Source organism: Uranotaenia lowii, chromosome 3 (assembly GCF_029784155.1).
Source record: "Uranotaenia lowii strain MFRU-FL chromosome 3, ASM2978415v1, whole genome shotgun sequence".
Classification (NCBI taxonomy): domain Eukaryota; kingdom Metazoa; phylum Arthropoda; class Insecta; order Diptera; family Culicidae; genus Uranotaenia; species Uranotaenia lowii.
This window is the reverse complement of record NC_073693.1, coordinates 277597329-277619297: the sequence shown is the minus strand read 5'-3', so window position 1 is coordinate 277619297 and position 21969 is coordinate 277597329. Positions and strand designations below refer to the sequence as shown.

Below are 21969 nucleotides of genomic sequence, written 5' to 3'. Positions count from 1 at the left end.
TCCATTTTGTTGCGGTATCAGATTTTGGGGGATGAGTTCTCATGCACTCAAGAGCTTAACTTTGGGCTAGGCCACCATAAGCCAAACCTGTAGGGAGGGAGTTTCATTCGGGTTGGCGGAGAAAGTTCTCAAGTTTGGGTATTTTCGAAGTTTAGTGAAAGTCATTAAGTTTTGAAATGGAGATACATGCTCTAGGCTGGATTTTCAAAAGCACAAAAGCGATGTATCACAATACTGAAAGTACTGGAGTTATATTTTCAACGCTTGCGCTCATTCGCTCTCTATGCCTCTGAGAATTTACCGCATGGCTCATAAACAACATTGTTATATTTTTATGACAAAAAAGTATTGAAATTAAACATATTTATTCAAATTAGAAACATTTTTAAAAGTTACGTAATATAGAGGCAAAAGTTGCTTTATATTGGGTTACGTTATATCGAGGTTACTTTAAAAAGAGGTTGCTTTATATCGAGGTATTACTGTATTTCGTTTCCTTCGGTTTTCACCACGGAAATTTCATTATGGCGGGGAAATCGGAATAAAAACTGTTCTATCCGGGTTTAGGGAATAAGTCCGGCTGGAATTTCATCCTCCAACCATTCCCCATCGATTTCACCTTGTTACGAAATTTAGTTTAGTCGCATTGTTGAGTTATTGATGAAATAAAATTGACAAAATAACTTGACTTATTGACGAAATAAGAAAGGCCCTTGCACAAAGTTCATGGCCTAGATCGTAACGCATTCGTATCAGATTTTGTATCAAAAATCAACAAAATATAACAAGTTGTTATACCCCCTCCCGCTGAAAGTGTTCTCTAATATTTAGTCCGTTCCAGACACTTCGATGGAATAGTGTATTAAATAGGAAAAAAAATTTCTATATAGAGAAAATTTGTTGAAAACCGTTTTTTTTTCAGATGGTTAGAATTTTTTATGAGAAAATATTATTATATCATATTTTTTATCGAAAGAGAAAATTCATTAAAAAGAAAATGGAAATGGTATTAAGAAAATTCCTGGTTTATAATTTAAATGTGTTGAAATAAGTTTAAAATTTACAATTTACATCCTGAACCAAACAGACTTATTTGATGCTAAAGATTCTAAGAAAAAAAATAAAACTTTTAACAGCCTTAAGGAAAAATTGTACAATGAACTTTAGTTTAATTCAAGCTCTCTTAAGTTTTGGAATTTATGATATCCCTCGCAAGCTATTTGTACCAGTAGGTACAATTTTAAAGCTTAACACCTTCACAGTATTGCAGCGGTTAATTTTTATCGTTTCCTCTGCAACGAAATGGAACGAGGCTCGGCTATTGGGTGTTTATTTTCAACCGGAATATTTATCGCTTTCAGCCAATTTAGCGAACAAATGCCAACCACGTGGCATTATTTTACAGCGAATTTCAACCGAGCCTGACGTTTGTCGGTCGTTAGCTATAAAATATACCTCAACCTACCGAGAAGGTAGGAAGGTGGAATAAATTTATCTAGCACTGCAAAATCCTACCGGAACGCGCTGCAATTTAATTGATTTTATGGCCTATGGTTTTTGCCAGGCTACCGCATCTCCTGTTCTGAGACTTGTTTCTTACTGTACTAGAACTTCAAGGACGAGAATCGTCCTTGTAAGACGTTGTTTTCGATGTTGCCTTCATTGGACAAACAACAACTAGTGGGGCGTTGCAATTTATTTTCCAACGTTAAAGTTTCACCTTTAGGAAGAAGCGATTGCAGCTGAGAACTTTTGATGAAGATGTCCTTGCCAACGAGGTGATTGTGGAACAACTTTTTTGAATTAGGTAATACTGACTTACGTAATTTTTTGTTTGTATTCATCACTTTGAAACATTTTTTTTTTTTCAAAAGGTCAAAGTTTTATTACTTCTAAAACGATAACCAGGGAAAGAGTAAGTGCATTTCCCCTTTTAAGCCAGGTCAAGAATTTTATTGGCAAACGTTGGTCTTGTGGCACCGGAAATGCCGCCAACCCACCGCCATGGCTCTTACGAGTCGTATTGCGGTGCTTAACGATGTTGGCAAAACGTGGATATGTGGAACCATCAGATATAAAGTATCCTCATACGTAGATATACGTAGGAATGGATACAAACATGTGAGAGTCTTGTTGGCACCTCGGAAGCGATAAAAGGACCTACATAGGTCATCTCGCGCCCACCCATTGGCCCGGTTCCAGGGTGTTTCCGGTTTGGCATCTCATCTGTTTGCCGATGATGTAACCTACAACTACGTGCTATTCCGGATTTCAATTAAGATAGAGCGTAATAAAACTGGTTTAAGTGCATGCAGGGCAGTGTTGCAAGTTTTAGAAGGTCTTTTGGATAGAATCTTTCTGGCCAGACTTACGTTAAATTTGGTGCCAATTAATTTGATTTTGATCAATACTGGTACAAAACTCAGTTTTGCCATAACAAGATGATTAATTTTACTGAAACACCTCCTACTTTTGTAACAAGGAGGAGGTGCCGTGCGACACAACTCAAACTTTTTTTTTAACTTATTTCCTCAACTTACGCTGAATAATCCCTTTTATTTATAAACTGGGGGGCATGGCGGTGGGCCCATGAATAATGAATATAAAATGAGTCAAAAGCTGAACATTTTAAAAAAAGATATCCTCTAGTTTTCACATATACCTTATAATAAATCAACGGTGACACAAAACTCGTTTGCTGGAAGGAATTTTCTTTTGCTCAAAGTGGCTATTTCAGCTTTCAATTCTGCAGCTTCTATTAGGAATGTGTAAGTACCAGTCATGATCGGGATGATCACACCTTCCCCCTCCCCCCAAGCGGGAAAAACCCTTTAAAAATATACAAAAAACGTAAAAACTTCATAGAAATTGAGAACCTTTCTACCCTCGAATTTTCAAAATTTTTCAATTCGTGGGATTGTTTACCAAACAAATTGCAGTCAAATTTTCCATTGGGGAGATTTATTTTCAAACCAGACGCTTCAGCAGCGTAGGACCTCTACTGGCAGTATAAATTCCTTATCTTTCTTTTAACATTGCAACTATTAAACTTTTGTTTGGCATATAGGATCTCATTGAAATTTCATGTTTCTTTGAAAAGATCTAATTTACTTAACTCTAAGGCGTACATCTTCCAAGGATATGATAGCTAGCATCTTAAAAATGCTTAAATCACCAGACCACAGAAAGATTACTATGTATGCCGCAACCGAGATTCGATCTCATGACCTGTGGCTTAGAAGACTTGAACGCTATCCTCTAGGCATTATTTAATTTTAAACCTCTTAAAAACATTTTTTTTAGCTGAAAATACCAGCAAATTCTCCAAAATTTGATAAACACATGGGCTAAATAACTTAATTTGAGTACTTTTTCGGTTTTCAACCATTGAACCTATTTGGGACCCTCAAAGCCAAAGGGTATAAGTGCAAAAATGGTCGATAGTGAGTTCATAATGACTAACAATTTTTCATTTTGAGAATTGTTTTTTCATACTTTTATATTTGAAAGAAGAATGCAAATTTTCGAATAATATATGGAATATGACCCAAACATAAAAACTTAAAAGCGTGTGTTCTCGAAATTAGCTTTTGTGTATAAGCCGAAGGTGCTTCGTCCGAGGGCCTGATTGTCCATTTGTTAACGTTTTTCCAAAATCCGCCTTTAAACGTGTTTTATATTTCTTCTTTTCTACCTAAATAGGATTTTTTTTCAAAAAAAAAATAAACATGAAAGATAGGAACTTTAAAACCTTTTCAACTACAAATATATGGACCAAGGATTTCTGACGTGACCAAAATGATAATTTTTACAAAAAATAGGTCCATTTCTCATGTTAAAGTTTTCTAATATGTATCTTTTAATTACTGCTTGTCAAACAGTTGCCATTAGTATGGATTGTAAGATTAACATTTTTTTAATCATTCTTGGGTTTAAGGCCGAAACTCTGTCTAAAAACGGGATTTAGAGGGGTAATATTTTTTATGTCTTTATTTAAGAGGGATTTCAACCACAGGCTGGCTCACCTCTGGGTAATAAAATAAATTTTTCATAATTTTTTCATAAAGTAACAAATTGGAAACGAACATAGGTATAACATAGAAAGTCATACATATTTTTTCAACCGTTTTTCCGTTGCCTTTGAAACAAGATTTAATTAAAAAAAATAAATACCTTAAAATAAAGGAAATCAATTTATTTTTTACTCTTATGAAAACCTTCAAATAAATTTCAATTTTAAATTTCTTGATACACGTTTGATTCCAAGTCCAGGTTTTGACTGAAAGCATATTAATGACAATTGAACTAACTAGATAATTCAAATTATGAAAATGCATTTAAATTTTAGAATTACACAAGTAGTTTAAGTTTTTAACAAACTATTCGATTTCCTTCCACCTTCCATTTTCCTTTCTTTCTAAGCGCCACTTTACACTAAATCGGGTATTAAAATACATGTTATATCGTACAAAATATCATCAGATTCATAGATACAGAATTTAAAGCATTTCATTTTGATATTTCAGTTTATTTCTCGATAAAATAGTAATTGATATGTGATTGATTGAAGTCGTGACGTCACAACGCACCCCTTTTTACATTTTTTTTTCTGGAAATTTCACATTTCCGAGTCGTACTGTTAATTGATGAAATTAGTTATGTGTGATGTTTCAAAAATTTTTTTTTAAAACAGTGTATTTTCTTATTTTTAATGAAAAATAAAAACTGTAGATATGCCGGGTAGGTGCCTGGAATGGATCCGCCTAACAATTCCACTTCGAATTTCATAATTGAATGAAATGCCAAAAATTAAATAAGAGAACAAATTATCAATCAAAAAATTCACTTGAATGAATCATACCGTCGATATTGATTCCAGATCATTCACACAATTATAATAAAAATTAAAAGTTATAATCCAGTTTCAGATTTGAAAAAAAAAAATTAGATTAAATATCAAAGTTGCAAATGACTGAGACTCTACACTAATGATATAATACACCTACATTTATGTAGGTTTTAGTTTTTAGTATTTATACTGAAACTAATTTTAAATCTTTTTATTATCGTTTATTTCATGAAGGCTCAAGAGTTTACCTAGATTTTCTAATTTTACGGATGTAATGCTTTAGTTAGAAAAAAAAGTGCAATTAGACAATTTAAAAAAAATCAATTGCAAATGATGTAACCTTTTTTATTCCAAACAATTTTTTTGAAATTAAAAATTTTAATTTATTAAACATCTTTGCAGAAGACTGCAGAACGTTTTGTTTTCAAAAATATCTGAGATTCAGATCTGGAAAAAAAATCTAGGAGAACACTTATGTAACTTTTTCTCAGAAGTCAAAATTACTCGCAGTCATCGAAAAAGTTGATCATTGAATTAAAATCTTTAATTTCAATATCTTTGTAGCACTTAACAGTTTGAAAAAAAAAGTGCACAAATTGTTCAAAACTCCCAAATTACTGAAGGTCAGTTCTTACATTTTTTGCACCAATGCGATTTTTGTTGCCATATGCTATCAGAAACCGATCCTTAATTGATTTAAAAAAAAATTTCTTGAACATCGTTTTAAAAAATTTTGAATATTGTGCCCTCTAAGGAATAAAAACAATTTTTCATTTTATTCATATCTTCTTTGTTGCAAATTCTTTAATATTCTCAACAAACGATCAAAATTACACTTCATTCGTTTCAAAATTTAGAAATAAAATTCTTGGACCACACTTCCCAGTTAGAAACGAATTTTAGAATTGATAAAGACAACACGATATTTTCGAATCACTACTCTGGGAAAAAAATCGAATAATTAAAAAGATATCAGTGTTTTAATCAGTTTTTTAAGTTCACATAGCACTTATTATAAAAAACTTATCTCAAATGTTTGTTTTTTTTCGAACGTGTAGATGTAAAATGAGAACCATTAAAATTTCGTTGTAATTACCTTGCAATAATATGAAGCTCAGAAAAAGAAGTACTGTGATTAGACCACAATACGGGGAAATGCAATAAGAGATTTCTCGGTTAACCAAAATGAGCCAGTAAAAATATGTTATATTTATTTTTGCAGTAAGTTCCTTCATTTATTGTGACCAATGTGAAAAAGGCAAAGCGCTTCAAGCCGTAAGCACAATTTCTGTATCCCAGTCACATTTATTTGTTTTAAATTTTTTATAAAATGCATTGTAGGTCAGCAGGAATATCCTACAAACTACGTTCAAAAATTGCAAACTAGAATGCCAAATTGTGTCAAATTTGCCAAAAGTTTAATCGTCTTTAGTAAGCCATAATTTTTTTTCACACAATTATTTCTAAGAAAGAGCTGGTATAAATATTTTGATCTTTTATATATTAGAAATTTTGATAGACTTGGTCTACATGTTCGAAATCTATCTATTCCTAACAGCTATCGACCTTCGTCTATAACTATTTTTTTATTTTCACGTTTCCCTTTCTATATCTTTTTTAAAAAGCAAAAAAGGTGTTGGCTCTTTAGAACTCAAAGGTCCGAGCCGATTCAAATAAACGAATTATAAGGAAAAAGAAATACAGAAAAATACAATATTAATTTAAAAGGCATATTGTTTTATTTACTATTCTAGCTCGATTTAGCTTTTTTTTTCAATCTTTACTTCAGTATTTTGATGACTATGAGCATTCTTTTTTTGGTAATTCGCTTTTCTTGAATTCAAGAAGCGCGGAGCAGTTTCCTCTCTATTTTGGTTTCTTGGTTTTTTTTTTTTCATGCAAATAGATCTGCAAAAAAATAAATTACCTCCAAAACTTGAATTATTTTGAACACCAAAGACTTCGCTTCCTTCGAAATTTCAACCCTTTTTTTCAAAATAAATTTTTTGCGCATCATTTGTTCAGAATTAAAAATTCAGCTTCAATCCGAATTTTTCAACATTTTTTCACGTGTATCGCTTAAAGCAGAGTTAAACACACAATCCAACATAATTTTCACAATTCTAGCTAGTATACTTGCTTAATAACATGGAATAGTTATCATGGAATAGTTATCAGTTAAATCAGTTAGAAAAATTTCGATTCGAATTTCAAATTTGCTGCTGAAATTGAAATGCAAATTCATTAGAAAAAGTCAGTATTTCCAATTTGTCCAATTTAAAAATTTACAGGTTTTTCGTATTATTGATTTTGGAAAATAAGGGTATCGTTCATAAATCAATGCCAAATTTCAAGAATTATCGAAAAACCAACAAAAATGTTGCATTATTCATACTCATACCTACACTGCCGGCCAAAAGTTTGGGATCACCCACTATAAAACATGCAAATTTTGATCGTTCTTATCTCAGCCGTCTTAAAACATATTGAAAATCTTCTGATCTCATTTGAAAGATAATGAGCAATAGCTATCTCGGAGGTATTTTGTCCAAATATAATGTTTTAGTTTTGAACTTAAAACTTAACCTAAAGTTATACCATTTTCAAAAAGTCGCACTCAATATTCAAAGCCGATCATCTCGGGATAGGGTGGACCAAATCTCAAAATTTGAGTGGCATTAGAATTCCTGTTCTTTACTTCTCAAAACACAATCAAAAAAAATTGAGAAAAAATTCAAGAATGTATTTTTAATTAATAAAATAGACACTTGAGTGATCGTCCAAAAGTTTGGGATCACCTCTTTGTATGGTGAGTTTGGGATCATTCTTATAAAAACAAGCAAATTTATTTTATTCATATCTTTCTCATCTAACATCGTATTGCAGAGCTGAAGGGTTCATTTGGAAGCTTAGGAATTGTTGTTTTTTAATAAATTCATTCAAAAATTATATTTTAAGGTGAGAACTATAAAAAAAATCTGAGAACTTTCAAAAAAACAATTAATTTCAGGTGATTTTTTATGGTAATCACTTCAAAATATAATTTTTGAATGAATTTATTAAAAAACAACAATTCCTTAGCTTCCATATGAACCCTTCAGATCTGCAATAAGATGTAAGATGAGAAAGATATGAATAAAACAAATTTGCATGTTTTTATAAGAATGATCCCAAACTCATCATACAAAGAGGTGATCCCAAACTTTTGGACGATAACTCAAGTGTCTATTTTATTAATTAAAAATACGTTTTTGAATTTTTTCACAAATTTTTTTGATTGTGTTTTGAGAAGTAAAGAACAGAAATTCTAATGCCACTCAAATTTTGAGATTTGGTCCACCCTATCCCGAGATGATCGGCTTTGAATATTGAGTGCGATTTTTTGAAAATGATATAACTTTAGGTTAAGTTTTAAGTTCAAAACTAAAACATTATATTTGGACAAAATACCTCCGAGATAGCTATTGCTCATTATCTTTCAAATGAGATCAGAAGATTTTCAATATGTCCTAAGACGGCTGAGATATGAACGATCAAAATTTGCATGTTTTTTAGTGGGTGATCCTAAACTTTTGGCCGGCAGTGTATGCAAATAATTTTCAATGTTGTCCTTCACTTTCTCCATATTTTTCTAAATTTCAATAAAACCCGACATTTTCTCTGATGTACTTAAAATAAATTTTTTAAATGTTCTTTATAAAGTCTTTAAGTTAATTCAGAATCTCTCCTTAAATTGTACATTGATAAAATTTCTCACAAATATAAAAAAAAAGTTCTAAATTAATGCAATATATCTTACAATTGTGCAAGACGTTCGTACGTTATCAAAATGGGAGATATTATGATTAAGCCACCTGTTCTGTACTAAAAATGTTATTCAAAAATAATGATTACTGTAATTAATTCAAACTTAGACAAAGCTAGGAAAAATATATTTTAGCCGCTGTAAAAGCCGTAATTTACGGCCTCCTAAAATATATTCATTATTCAATAAATTGAAAATAGTATTAGAATAGAGTTGTTTTATTTATTGCAGGGTAAGTATTCCAGATTTCTTGAGGTTTTTTTTTTGATGGTTTTGATTGTTTTTTTTTTCGATAAAATATCTGAAACGTTTCTCCTCACTTCTTTTTTTTATTTTCCGAATAATCACTGGATTCTGCTTACGTTTGTCTGAAAATCGAAATTAAATTACTAGAATTTACCAGAGTTGATAAAAAATGTTCCTGATTTGCTCAACCCGCATAAATACTTTGAAAAATTCTGCAATGCTTACTCAAGGGGATCCCTTAGGGAGTGTAACTATTCGAGATAATATTTCGCGGGGCCCCCCCTCTGTAATATTTTATGTTTGATTTAATTCCGATTTTCTAGATTCGATTTCCATTCCTAGATTTCTAGAACTTAAAGCAGTATAGTCAAAGTTGTGTTAAACTTTTTCCCGCCATCCCTCTTCCTGAGCAGGGAGAGATGGGCGGAGAGAGATGATGAGAGAAATAAATAAAAATAAGCTCTCAAGGAAGGTGTCAAAAACAATGAATTTCACAGTAACTGAAAGTGCTCAGCATACCTTGCCTCGTGTGGCCATGATGTCCTTCCCTTATAGAATATATTATCAATTTTTTAGTATTTAGCTGCCATATGCTAATGTCAGAACTTTATTCATACTGTTTTAAATTCAACTGAAGCTTCTAAAATATCAGTCAAAGTTTATCTTAAAAAGTCATTTTCTAGCTCGATTGAAAAAAATCATTTATTTTAGAAATTTGTTTAATATAGTTTATAATATTGACTAAAACGTGTTATCCAAAAAACCTTTCTTTATTTAAAATTACTGTAAGAGTGTTAACTCAATTGCTGGTGTTTCCGTAGACCTTCACAGTAAGTCTCAATAATGTTTAAAATATCTAAATTTCTAACTTTAATATCAGCAGACCAATTGTCGAACGACCCACTGTGAACTTTGAACTGTGAAATTTTATTTAAAAATAACTTGTCCGCATTATTGATTTAAAAAAGTAGCGTTTAAGTAGACAAAACAACTATTAGACTGCATACATAAATGCAACCCTTCTAACAGTCAATTTAAAAATGGATTCCACTTTGGCCTGCATTTTTTCTTTCAGTAAAAAACTCAGCTCGGAAATGTACCCAAACTATAGCAAATAACTTTCCCCATTACGATGCATGGATTTGAACGAGTTTGTCGTTGCTTTTCAACGATGGCAGCTATAAATGGCTAAACTTTGGCTTTCTGTACGTACATACTCGGGTGCCATGCGGTGCTACTCGTTTTGAATATCCATTTCGTTTTGCAGAAAGTTTCCATTTTTTGTTTTCCAAATCGAAAAGTACCATTTCCACGAGAGTGGGTCCCTTTTGGGAATAGTAAACTTCTTGTTGTTACTACCTCTATGTATGTTACTGTAACTAGTTTCTTTTTTTTTTTTTTTAGTTTCTTTCAATTTATTTTAAAATGATCAAAATTCATTTTAAAACCATAACTTTCATCAACACGATATGAAAAGCTTACAACTTCTCCGGTCCCCGAGGAAAGCCAGCTCGCAGCACAATCCCCTAATGAAGATTGGTAATCATCCGAAAATTTACACACCCTGAAGCTCCAGACACAGGAATGCCAACGGGTGTAATAAAAATGTTTTAGGATCTCCGCTTGAACCCAACCGGGACACAATGCACACTGTATGGTTTTGCAACCATTCACAGCAGTTTGTGAAAAGGGTAGCAAAAAAAAGCAATACAATACATTGTACGGTACACTAATCCCATCTTAGTGGTGGCTCCTGAGAGTGAGCTGGAAAATTTCCCCAAAGATTGAATCACAAGCGACCACCCACTTGGACCGGTGGGTGTCAAGACTAAACTTGAATTTTTGTGGAAAATTTCCAACTTTTAAATTATTTGCCCCAACATTAAAAGGATAATCCTTGTGTAAGTTTTTAGAAAAACAAAAAAACAAATTTACAAAAAAAAGTTCTTGGTAAGTTTGTCTGTGCCCAGATTTTCCACCCCAGCTCGTCGAGCTTGGTCGTCCTTAACTGAACAGAGCTGAGCACATATTTCGCTGCCATAAAAGGCGTTTCCAAGATACAACGATACATAATAGAGGCGGGGACGATGTTAGTTTCTTTTTTACTGTGTCTGTTGCTGTTTTAAGATCACCCATTGCTGTGTGGAACCAGAAGGGTTACTCGACGCTCGACGTCGTTGGTCGTTTAGTTGCGGGGCACTCTCCGAAGTTTATCACCGGCCTCAGCCAGTGCGGGGGCGAAATGAGGTCGGCACCAATGGGTCACCACACTGCACCGGAAGTAGTCAAATGAGGACATTTTGCTTGCTTTGTATATGCTGGCTGATGGGACGTTTTTAAATAGTGACAACTTCGTAGATGCCATGTCAATGATATGTACGGCACTAGTGGTGCCTCTGTCAACAGCTCTTCCTATCTCAATTCATGTGATTAAATTTTAATTCACCTGTTGTTGAGTTTCAAGCCTTTATAAAAAAGATGATTAACTGCCTCTTCTAGTTTATCTATTCGTAATCCCTCGAGTACAGAGCAATTTAATCGGAACCGGAAACTCGTACACGGACTATGGTTTTGAATTTTTCAAAAGGGGTAAAGTTTATATTTGGCATGCTAGAAGGCAAATAATTAATTCGGCTTCAAATTTTGCGTGCATGTGAAATTGTTCTAAAAATAAAGTTTTCTGCAACAAAAAAAATATTTTGAAACCGTAAGACTATACGAACCAAAACAAAAAAAAATATAAGTGTGAAAGAGAGGTCCAGCTTATAAAAAATGATAAAATAACTGGCAAATGTTTCAAGTAGAAGCTGTTTCGCATCACTCAAAATGATTTTTTTGCTAAAATAAATAGTGTCATAATCACAAACAAACTTGAGCTTGTTGAACCCGCTAGAGTTCACCACATGAGCTGAAATTTGGTATGAAGGCGATTGTAAATTAAAAGAACAAATTGGTTCTCTAGGTTTTAGATCCAAACCATATTGATTTTTTTGGAATATAAAATAATAACAATTCCTTTTATTAAATAAACTTGAGTTAACTTGAGTTTCACTAGCCGCTAGCTGACTGAGCTAGCAAAACAAGTGTGTTTAAGCAGAAAATTGATACATAAGAATTTACGCCTTCAGATTCTGGGGAACATTCTGTAATTTCAATGAAAATTATCTTTGTGATCCGAAAAAATTTATTCATTACCCAACTAACGAACATTTTATGAACCATGTGCATTTCTCTCTACCGCATACGAGCCAAATAGGGCCTCGATTTGTTTTAAACATTTTGTTGAACAATTTTTACTTTTGATTTTTTTTTTGCATAAATTTCTTAGTTAGAGTTCTATAAAGTTATTTCCATCGTCATTTTTTTCTCGGCGGATTCAAAGTGCAGAAATTGACATGTCTTGAAAACTTAAAGTTATACAGTTTACATACACCCTATGTTTGAATATTCGATCAAAAGTGATGGATGTTTGAAGGTAATTTGTTGCAACCTAAAACACTTTGTTTTCCTCTACTACACATTCCAAAAAGTATAATTTAGATTTTCAATTAATTTAGGTACTTGTCTTTGGTATATTTTGATGAAAAACATTTCAGAGTTGTACAAACAACATTTATTTATATTGATTTTGTATGGGAGCTCTCTTCACTAAAATGGTAGAGGTCTTAAAAACAATACTTCGTCTCAGTTTTTAACTTTCAACCCTCCAAGCGTGTCCAATTAAAAAGCGTCCGATTAACCAGCGAGTTCTATAAATATAATTTAACCCATTTGAGATTTTTTTAAAAGTATTTTTACTTCGAGTTAGGATATATTAGATATAAAGATTTTTCCCAAGTAAAATTTTTAAGTTCAAGGATAAGTTTAACGTAAATAGTAACGGGAAAGTTCTTGATCTTAAAAGATATCACTCACTTTTATCACTCCGGGTTTAAGACATATCATTTAACGACACTACACGGAGTTCACAAATTGAACTAATTTTTAATTGCAAATTTCGAATTGCTATTCTACAAACCTTTTGTATGGAAACCCAAAACTTGACACTCAAAACCCCTACCTCAACTTCAGAATGGGGTTTCTTTAAGAAGTGTAATTCAAGTGTAAAAAGTTCAAAATTGGAAACCAACCACTTTACTTAAAAATTCATTTATCAAATCCTAATTTAACACATCAACAAACTGGTAGCCATGTGACAGGTGTTTGCTTCTTACGATAGTCAAAAGAATGAGCAAAAAACATCCTCAACCTAATATCGATTACTTTATTACTATTCGTTTATGTCGATACACATTTTGAGCTTATATGAAAAACTCTTCAAAAAATCCTTTTTTTCGCCTAAACTTAAATTTTTGTTTTTTGTTTTAGAAAAAACTTAACTCCACTTTCTAAAGGATTTTGCTAAGTTACAAAAGGCAACAACATTTAGATTTTTGGAAGTGCAAAGAATTTAAGAGTAAATTTTTAATTATTTTGGTTCCAAGTGAGTCCATTTTTATCTATCCGTTTTTGTTTTTTAAATAACTTTTGAAAATAGGTAAAAATCATTTAAGAAATTTGATGACTTTTTTGAAAAACTGTTAAACATTAAAAAAAAGGTTGAAAACAAAGATTTTAAATCAATGAATCACTTTCTAAAGGCGCAAGAAATTTTGACTTCTGCGAAAAAAAATCGAGAATTTTGACGAAAGTTTTCAACCATATTGAGTTTGAGATATGATGATATCTTTTAAAATTTCAAAAAGCTGTAGAATTTCACTTTTTTAGATCATTGTATCTCTAAAAATATCTAGAAAAAATATTATTCCTTGATTTGATGGACAACATACTAGAATCAGTTTTTGTCTTTCATATTGGTTCGTCAGATATTAATGATTGATTGTATCAAATCTGATTCATTTTTAAACATAAAACTCGACATTACCAAACTATAGGTAATAGAAAAAATGACAAAATACTCAAGTTCGGGACGCTTAAATCTTTCTAATCTTTAGCTAAAGTTTAATAATTTCCTGAAGATTTTCACCAAATAGTCCGACTGTCAAAGAAAAGGCAAATTTGTTTTGACCATAACTAAGTTGTCTTACAAGTAATGGCAGATTAGATTGGCTTATTGGCAATCTTACAAATTTCACTTAATTTGGAAGGCTTAGCTCAAAAAATGTTTTACAAATAATAGTCATTAGAACGTTAACCAAAATTAGAACATTAGTTTTTAAATGAGTTTGAAGTTGTGATAACATAAATCATATGATTTTCAGATTTTTACTTTTAATAACTATTTCATAAGTAAGTGCAGGTCATAAGCTTTCAAATAAACCAATCCAATCTGCAATAACTTGTAAGACAACTAAGTTATGGTCAAATAAATTTGCATATTTTTTTTAACAGTCGGACTATTTAGTGAAAATCATCAGGGAATAATGAAACTTTAGCTAAAGTTCTAAAGCAGTTCGTCTTCGAAAATATTTCAACTAACAAAAATGAAATAATGAATGCATGTTGTTTCAAAAGACTTATCCCAAATTTTTGGACGATGACTCAAGTAGCTATGTTATATATTTTAAGTACATTGCAAATTTTTCGCACAAAATTAAACGAATGTATTTTAATGAGAATGAAAAAAAGATTCGAATGCAACTCGAATTTTGAAATTTTGTCCACCCCACCTTGAGATGATCGGGTTTGAATTTTAAGTTCGGTTTTTGAAAAATGTCCCAACTTCAAGCTAAATTTAAGTCATATAAACTAAATATTAACATTTTGTCGAATACATACAAAAAAGGTTTTGCTTACAATCTCTTAAATGAGTTCAAAAGAATTCCAATATGTCATAAGATGACTGAGATATATCCGATCAAAATTTTTATGATTTAAAGGGGGTGATCCCAAACTTTTGGCCGGCAGTGTATCTACGACTCACCGTTTAGTGCAAAATGCATCGATCAAATAAAAAAATATCGGTAAATAAAAAAATCGCATCGACCAGGAATCGAATTTGAATCATCTGATTATCTTTCCATTAACTTACCAATAGGCCAAATCGTGCCCATTTTATGGTGCTTATACTGCCCTAGGGCATAGGTCGGCAACCTGCGACTCTTTGGATGTATAACTGCGGCTCTTTAGCTCAATGTGTGAAAATTTTGAAAATCTTCGAAATTTTCTAGAGTAAACGGACGCTAAGTGTTTTCGTTGCGGAGTTTATAAAGAAATTTAGCAATTATTCTTCTATTTCCTCAGGAAACGGTCATATCGTGTACAGAATCTTCATTATTTCAAAGAACCTCTCTCGAAATCAGAAAACAAATGTACTGGCTTCTCAAAAATGTGCTGTATATTGAAAAAAAATCGGTAGTTTTCATAAAATACTTCAAAAACTAAATTTCTTCCTTTGAGTCGTATTCATTTTGCATGAGGCTGTCACTTTTGTTTGCCCAACGGCTTACTAATACTAATGCACTGTGCAAATCATGGCCGTAGGAACGGGGGGGGTTTTGGGGGTTAAACCCCCCCCCCCCCATGAGGGTCCAAAAAAGCAAGCGAGGTATTCTACTCTACACTCAAAATTTGAAATTCATAATCAAATTATGATAATAGAGCAAAGATATAAAAGAGTAACTATCTGAACTATAAACTAATACCAAAACTTCAAAAACCCATTTCAAGTTCAAAATTCTGCTACACTTTTTCAAAATTTTCTCACTTGTTCATAGAATAAGGTTGTCAGATTTTTTTCAGCACGTATGCGGGCCGGACAAATCCAGACTCTTTTATATAAAAAAAACTGGCAAAATCCGGGTATTCGATTCCAAAATTGTCGACCAACTCCATGCAAAACCGATCAATTTTGGTCAAAACCTAGGAATTGCTCATCAAAAATCTATAAAAAAAACCTCAAAAACCTTTCACGAATATGTTTTTTTACCTTGCTGCAAAAATTTTGGACGCATGAATAAAAAAATGACAACACAATTTATCCGGGCTTTTCCAATGAAATCTTGGCAACCGGATCGGACCGGACTTTTCCCAAATTTAATATCAAATATCCGGGCCAATCCGTTTAAAACCGCAATTTGGCAACATTATCATAGAAATTCAGGTCTGGATATTGGATTTTGAATTGAACCCATTTTGAAGGTTCTGGTGAATTCAGATTAAACCAACAATACAGAATTTAAATAAAAGATTCATGAATGAGGGCTCTAAGATTTGGCTCATGAAATTCAGGATTTTTAGAATGGAATTGATTTTTTATGAAAAATATTGCCTGTTTAAGAAGCATGTACCTGATCTCCACCAAAAAAATCTGCACAATGTATTTTATTTTCTTGGTGTATTGTTTAACATTATTAATATTGCAGCTTTTTTTAAGCCAAACTAAAATCATAAATTTAGTTCATGTTAGCATCAAGCAAATTTGATTCGAAAATTTTTAATCTCTTACTGTTTTTTTTTTTTTTGAAAATTTTATTTATTTTCATCAAACGTTAGAATCTTGGAGTTAGCAAAAGAGTTTAGAAGATTGGGCTTGTTTGATTTGAGTGAAGAATAAGTTTTTTTTTTTTTAAATTGAAGGCTACCCTAATAAGAACTTATTTTAAGCTCAAATCAACTAACTTTGATCTACCAGACTTTTAAACAAATTCAAAAATTTTAACCATCGATGAAAGCAAATTTCATACTTTATTTATAGAGGTAGGTTTCATTAAAAAAATTAGCTCACCCTTTGGTTAAAACCACTTTTCTAAACTGAAAAAACTTAAAACTGAATAATCAAATAGTTACAAACATAATTTGTTTCAATTTTTTTATTTATGTGTTTTTAGACAAAAAATCATAGGTAAATATTAGTCACCAAAACCCCCCCCCCCCCCCATGAGTCGGTTCTTCCTACGGCCCTGGTGCAAATGCCCTATACATAGCTCAACTATGCGGTGAACCGAGTATTAGGTTTAACAGTTTTTAGGTGGTACATCTCTAGTTAAACTACATACCAAACTTGCAGATATGACACATCATTTTTGCAGTGTTTTCAAACACAATATTTTGCAAAGGTTTATCAATATTTAAGCAACGTCATGTTAATTTAATTTATATTTGATTTTACGAATGAATCGAGAAACTTTAAAGCTTTGACAAAAAACAAATCGCAAAAACCGGTTTTGAGAAAAGGGCTCGGTATACGCATGCAGATAAAGGTTTTTTTTTTCTTTTACAGAAATTATGAATTTACACCTTGGAATTTTTCATTGGATTCTCCTGCTTTTTCAAATTCATTTCTTGGAACCGAAAGGAACATTAAAAGCTACAGTACATTACCATCTATTTAGCAATTCGCTATAAATATTCGCATATCCAAGTATTTTTCGGGCTGCAATTGAATTCTTAAAGAAACATCAAAGTTAATGGAAAAAGTTTAATTCAAAAAGATGGCTGAATTAAAAATTTTCCAGTTTATCTAATTGTTTTATGAAAATTATTTTACAATTATTAGCAAACAATCCAGTATTGTTATTTTTTCTATTGAGGTTTATTTTAACGAGTTAATTAAATTGACCATTTATTTTTCATACTCACACTGTAGTTGTATGAATCATTTTATTTACTTAGCTCAGATTATCCAGTTGTTCGAGTTATTTAAGTCTGAAGGGTCTAACCAGCAATTTTAAAACTGGTAATGTTATTTATTTTTAATTAAAAAGCTATTTTAAGCACTCACCGATCCCGAATGATGATGATGGTGATGGCCGTGCGAAGCCATCCCAGCGGCCACAGCAGCCGCCAGCTGCTTCTCATGCTGATGCTGCTGATGGTGCAGATGCTGGTAGTGCTCGTGCTGGTACTGATTGTAATGAGATGTGAACTCATGATGGAACTGCTGCTGCTGCTCGTGGCTTCCGCTGTGCCGCTTATCCTTTTCCTGCTGCTTCTGGTGATGATCCGACCTCGGAGACAGCGGATTTTTGCTACCCGATTTCCCCCCATTTCCGATTTCCCGGCTGGCGCTGTGGCTCATGCTATGCCCATGCAAATGATGCCCATGTCCATGGCCGTATCCATGACCGTGGCCATGGTGGGTCGGAGGCGAGGGCATGTTGTGGCCACTGTGGGGCAAGTGGGACGTATGCTGGACCCCCACCTGATGCCCGTGATGGTGCGGGACATGCCCCTGGGACGCTTCCATCAGCGTCGGCTGAATGTGGGTCACAAACTGAGCCATTGTGAGATCCTAATCAGTAGATTTTCAGTTAGCACTTAACTAGCCTTTTTTTCTAAATTAGCACTTTATTTCTTCGGAACAAATATTTAAAGATTGAAAGATTTGCTAAACACGTTTACACAACTATTTAATAGTAGGTTTGAAAGATTAGATTAAAATTTTCTTAATCACTTCCAAATGTAGCACCATTAAAACCATTATCACTAAATCTGTAATGAAAGAGAAAAAAGAATGCTTGAAGAAGAACACACATATGATATTTAATTAATATGATGGATTCAATGAATTAGCTGAAATATTATTTAACCATGTTATTTAACCAAGAATAATTCTATATTTAGTTAAAATAATTTCGTACATGGGGATTTTTTTTTTTTGAAAATCTGCGCCGGAGTCTCCAGATCTTCCCTAAAATTGAAAATTTCGTTCAGTTTTACGACTTAAAAAACACATCTATTTTTCAGATTTTTAAATTTAAACCATATTTCAAAGCTTCATAACTCTGTTATTTTCAACAGAAATCATAAAAAATTATGACCTAAAACATGAAGAATTGTAAATAAGCTTTCTGAAAGTACCGTCTGCATCAGCAAAAAATACCATTGTATAGTCCAATTTATGATGCAACTTTCATCTGAAAACACCAAAGTGGGCCAACAACTCCTTTAAAATTTTGAAAGAAAAAATGACAATGAATCTCTTTTTTGCATCGAAAACAAACAATGGCCAAACAATTGCACTCACGTATGCAGGTAGCGCGATTCTGTACACTAGGGTGGCCCAAAATTGGCTTTTGTCTGGAATTCTGGGGGCTCAACCTCCAAACGGTAGCTTAGGGTGTAAGAAACAAACTTTTATATGGCGACGACTCAGAAAAATGATGTTTAGAGATCGCACTGGTCCGATTTTTGAAAAAGTCCTTTTTTTTAATTTCGTACCAAGAAAATTTTGATTCATAGAAATAACACTAAACATATAAGTTTTATATTTTTTAGAATATGTTTGAGTTACAAACTTTACGTGTGAAAAAAATCGATTTTTTGTTTCACAGGTCTTTTAGCATAGTTTTTTTCTTCTTTACATTTACATCGTTCAGAAAGTGTACCTTGCTTTATGCTTTTTGAAAACCGAGACCACTAAAAGATGCAAATTTTTAAATACATCAACTTTGCCAAAGAAAGTATGTTATTTATTTAAACATCAAAAAAGTTATTGATGATGTACTGTTAGGCAACCTTTGTGAAAAAAAATGTATTACGGAGTTAATAAAAACAACCATCAGCAGTTCAAAACCATATGTACGACCTACAAACCGTCGTCTAACCGGAAAATTCGCTCGGTGCTTGGTGTTTTTTAGGATTCAAAGCAACTTAGCAAAAAAAAAATCGAAAAATTGGCTGTCGTGGTTACTGGAGCATATTCAATAGAGAAAATAATAAGTTACAATTTAATTGAATGCGGTACGGGAAAATCAATTGCAAAAGAAGTACACCAAAATTTGAAAACTTGGAACTTAGAATAAGTTATTTGCGCCAAGTACTATGATACAACCAATATTAACTTGGGTGAAAAGAACGGTGCTGCGCCCATTTTAGAACGTTTGCTTCGGAGAAAACTGCACCACATATGTGAACTCGTTTTAATGACAGCGTATCGAACCAGTTTCGGAATTCCAACTACCGCCCCCGAGGATAATTTTCCCAAACAGTTCAGACCTGAATGGGGCAGAATAAACAAAAATCATTACGCTGGATTCAGTAATGGTAATATTTCTAATATGTTCTCAAATGGAATCATTTTTTTTCCTTTTAAGGAACAATCAACAAAACAGAACAGACTCTTTGACATTACTTTGCAAAAGAATGACGCTTCAGAAATTCGTTCGGGAAGATTATTTAGAACTTCATCAACTAACTTTGGTTTGTCTAAATGAAAAACAGGAAGTTCAATTTAAAAGACCAGATGCTCTACATCACGCAAGGTGGATGGCTAAAGCAATTTACTGCCTAAAAATGTATTTGTTTATAGAACAATTTTCAAGTGGATATTTTGAAACTTGAAAAGATCGTCCAGTTTGTACAACGAGGTTATTTTAAAAGGTGGTATCAAGCCCCTCTTGCTACTAGTGCACCATGATCATAAATTTATAAACAACCTCAAAAACTACGATGATGAAGAGTTAAGCCTTAAAACGTCGAAAAAATTAGAAAAACATTTATGGTTTTTGTCAGAGTTAAATATCTGTCTGACTTTTTTTATGAGCAAGTTGATGCCGTTTTGAAGCAAAAAATGGTCCATAATCTACTGAAGAAAAGCAGTGGAGAAAATATTATGAAACTTATAAGATTTTCTTTCAAAAACTCATTGGGAGATTTCGTGACCGAGAAAACTTTGGCTTTTTTTAAATATTGCAACTTGAATCCCGTTTTCTTTGGGAAACAGAGCACAAATTGGAAGTCGAGAAGAAATTACAAAGCGGTTAAATTGAATGCCAGAGTCTATCAGTCATTAATGATTCAGCAGAACGAGCCCTAGGAATAGCAGGAGAAAGTAATGGTTGTGGTCCGAACGCTGACCACGGAAAACAAAATGTGTTGATGATTTTTTCAGTAAACTGAAAAAATCAGAACAATTCTTTAAGTCGACGGTTTTGAACTATTTAACAATTTTTTTTTTAAATATTTTGTTACTGTCATTGTTCACTTCCTTAATTTTAAAATAATACTAGTTTTTATATGTTTTTTTCTCGTTTAACCATTATTATTCAGTTTAATCCTAAATTTAGCAGAAACGTGTTTCTTAAAGGAACTAAATCATCGATAACTTTTTGAACTTTTGAATAAACATCATGCTTTCTTCGGCAAATTTGTTGTCCGTAAAAATTCGCATCTTTAAGTGGTCTTGGTTTTCAAAAAGCATAACGCAAGGTACACTTTCTGGACGATTTAAATAAAAATCTATCGATAAAATAAAATAATATATAAGAAAAAAAATCATGCTTAAAAACCTGTGAAACCGAAAATCGAGATTTGCGTGAAATTTGGCAGGTGCAGGTAATGGAGCTCGGGGAAGGTTTATTTTTTGGTCATAGAGTCCTCCCTCTCACAGGAAGGGATGAGGGGACCTCTCAAACAAAAGACAAATGTTTGCATAAATCGATAACCGATTAAACAAATGATACCAAATTTCGCATGGGGGGTGGTATTCGGGGTCGAGAAATATTTCTATGATTATTTGAAACCCCTCCTCCTTTCCAGAAGGGAGATAGGAAGGGAGGAGGGGCTTTTCTTAGATTTTTTTATATAACTCAAAAACTGATCAAGTAAATGGAACCAAATTCGACATGGGATGGTATGAGGTATTAGGATACGCCATTTGTTTCAATGAATACTTGGCAAATGGAACCAAAATTGGCATGGGAGGGTATTTGGGAATGAGAAATGTTGTTATGAGTATTTGAGAACACTCCCTCCTTCCAGCGGGGAGATAGAAAAAGAACTCCTTTACAATTTTTTGCATAACTTGAGAATTTATCAAGCAAATAGAACCATCCATTGGGGATAAAGGAAGGGAGTAGGGAAGCTCCCATACCAAACTTCACATGGAAAAGGATTAGAGCACGAGAAATGGTTCTATTAGAATTTGAGACACCACTCTTCTTCCAATAAGTTTATGAAAATAGGGAGGGACCCTGATACAACTTCGTTGGCATAACTTAAGCCTTAATCAAGTTAATGGAATCAAATTTGGCATGGGAACATATTTGGGAACGAGATATGTTTCTAAGATTTTTATAAACATTTCCGCTTTACATGATGGAGAGGGGTGGGAAGGAGGGGGTTCAAT

The 21969-nt window shown here is 32.7% G+C and overlaps 1 protein-coding gene across 3 annotated transcripts in view; it reads right to left on the bottom strand.

The window, feature by feature from the left end:
• Nucleotides 1–21969, bottom strand: part of LOC129757215 (ankyrin-3-like) — a 255433-nt gene that overhangs the window by 167121 nt on the left and 66343 nt on the right. For all 3 annotated transcript variants that reach the window (XM_055754349.1, XM_055754350.1, XM_055754351.1), the window contains exon 3: nucleotides 17623–18332. In XM_055754349.1, the coding sequence (XP_055610324.1) occupies nucleotides 17623–18123 (501 nt within the window). In that variant the 5' untranslated portion in view covers nucleotides 18124–18332. The remainder of the gene's footprint in view (nucleotides 1–17622; nucleotides 18333–21969) is intronic.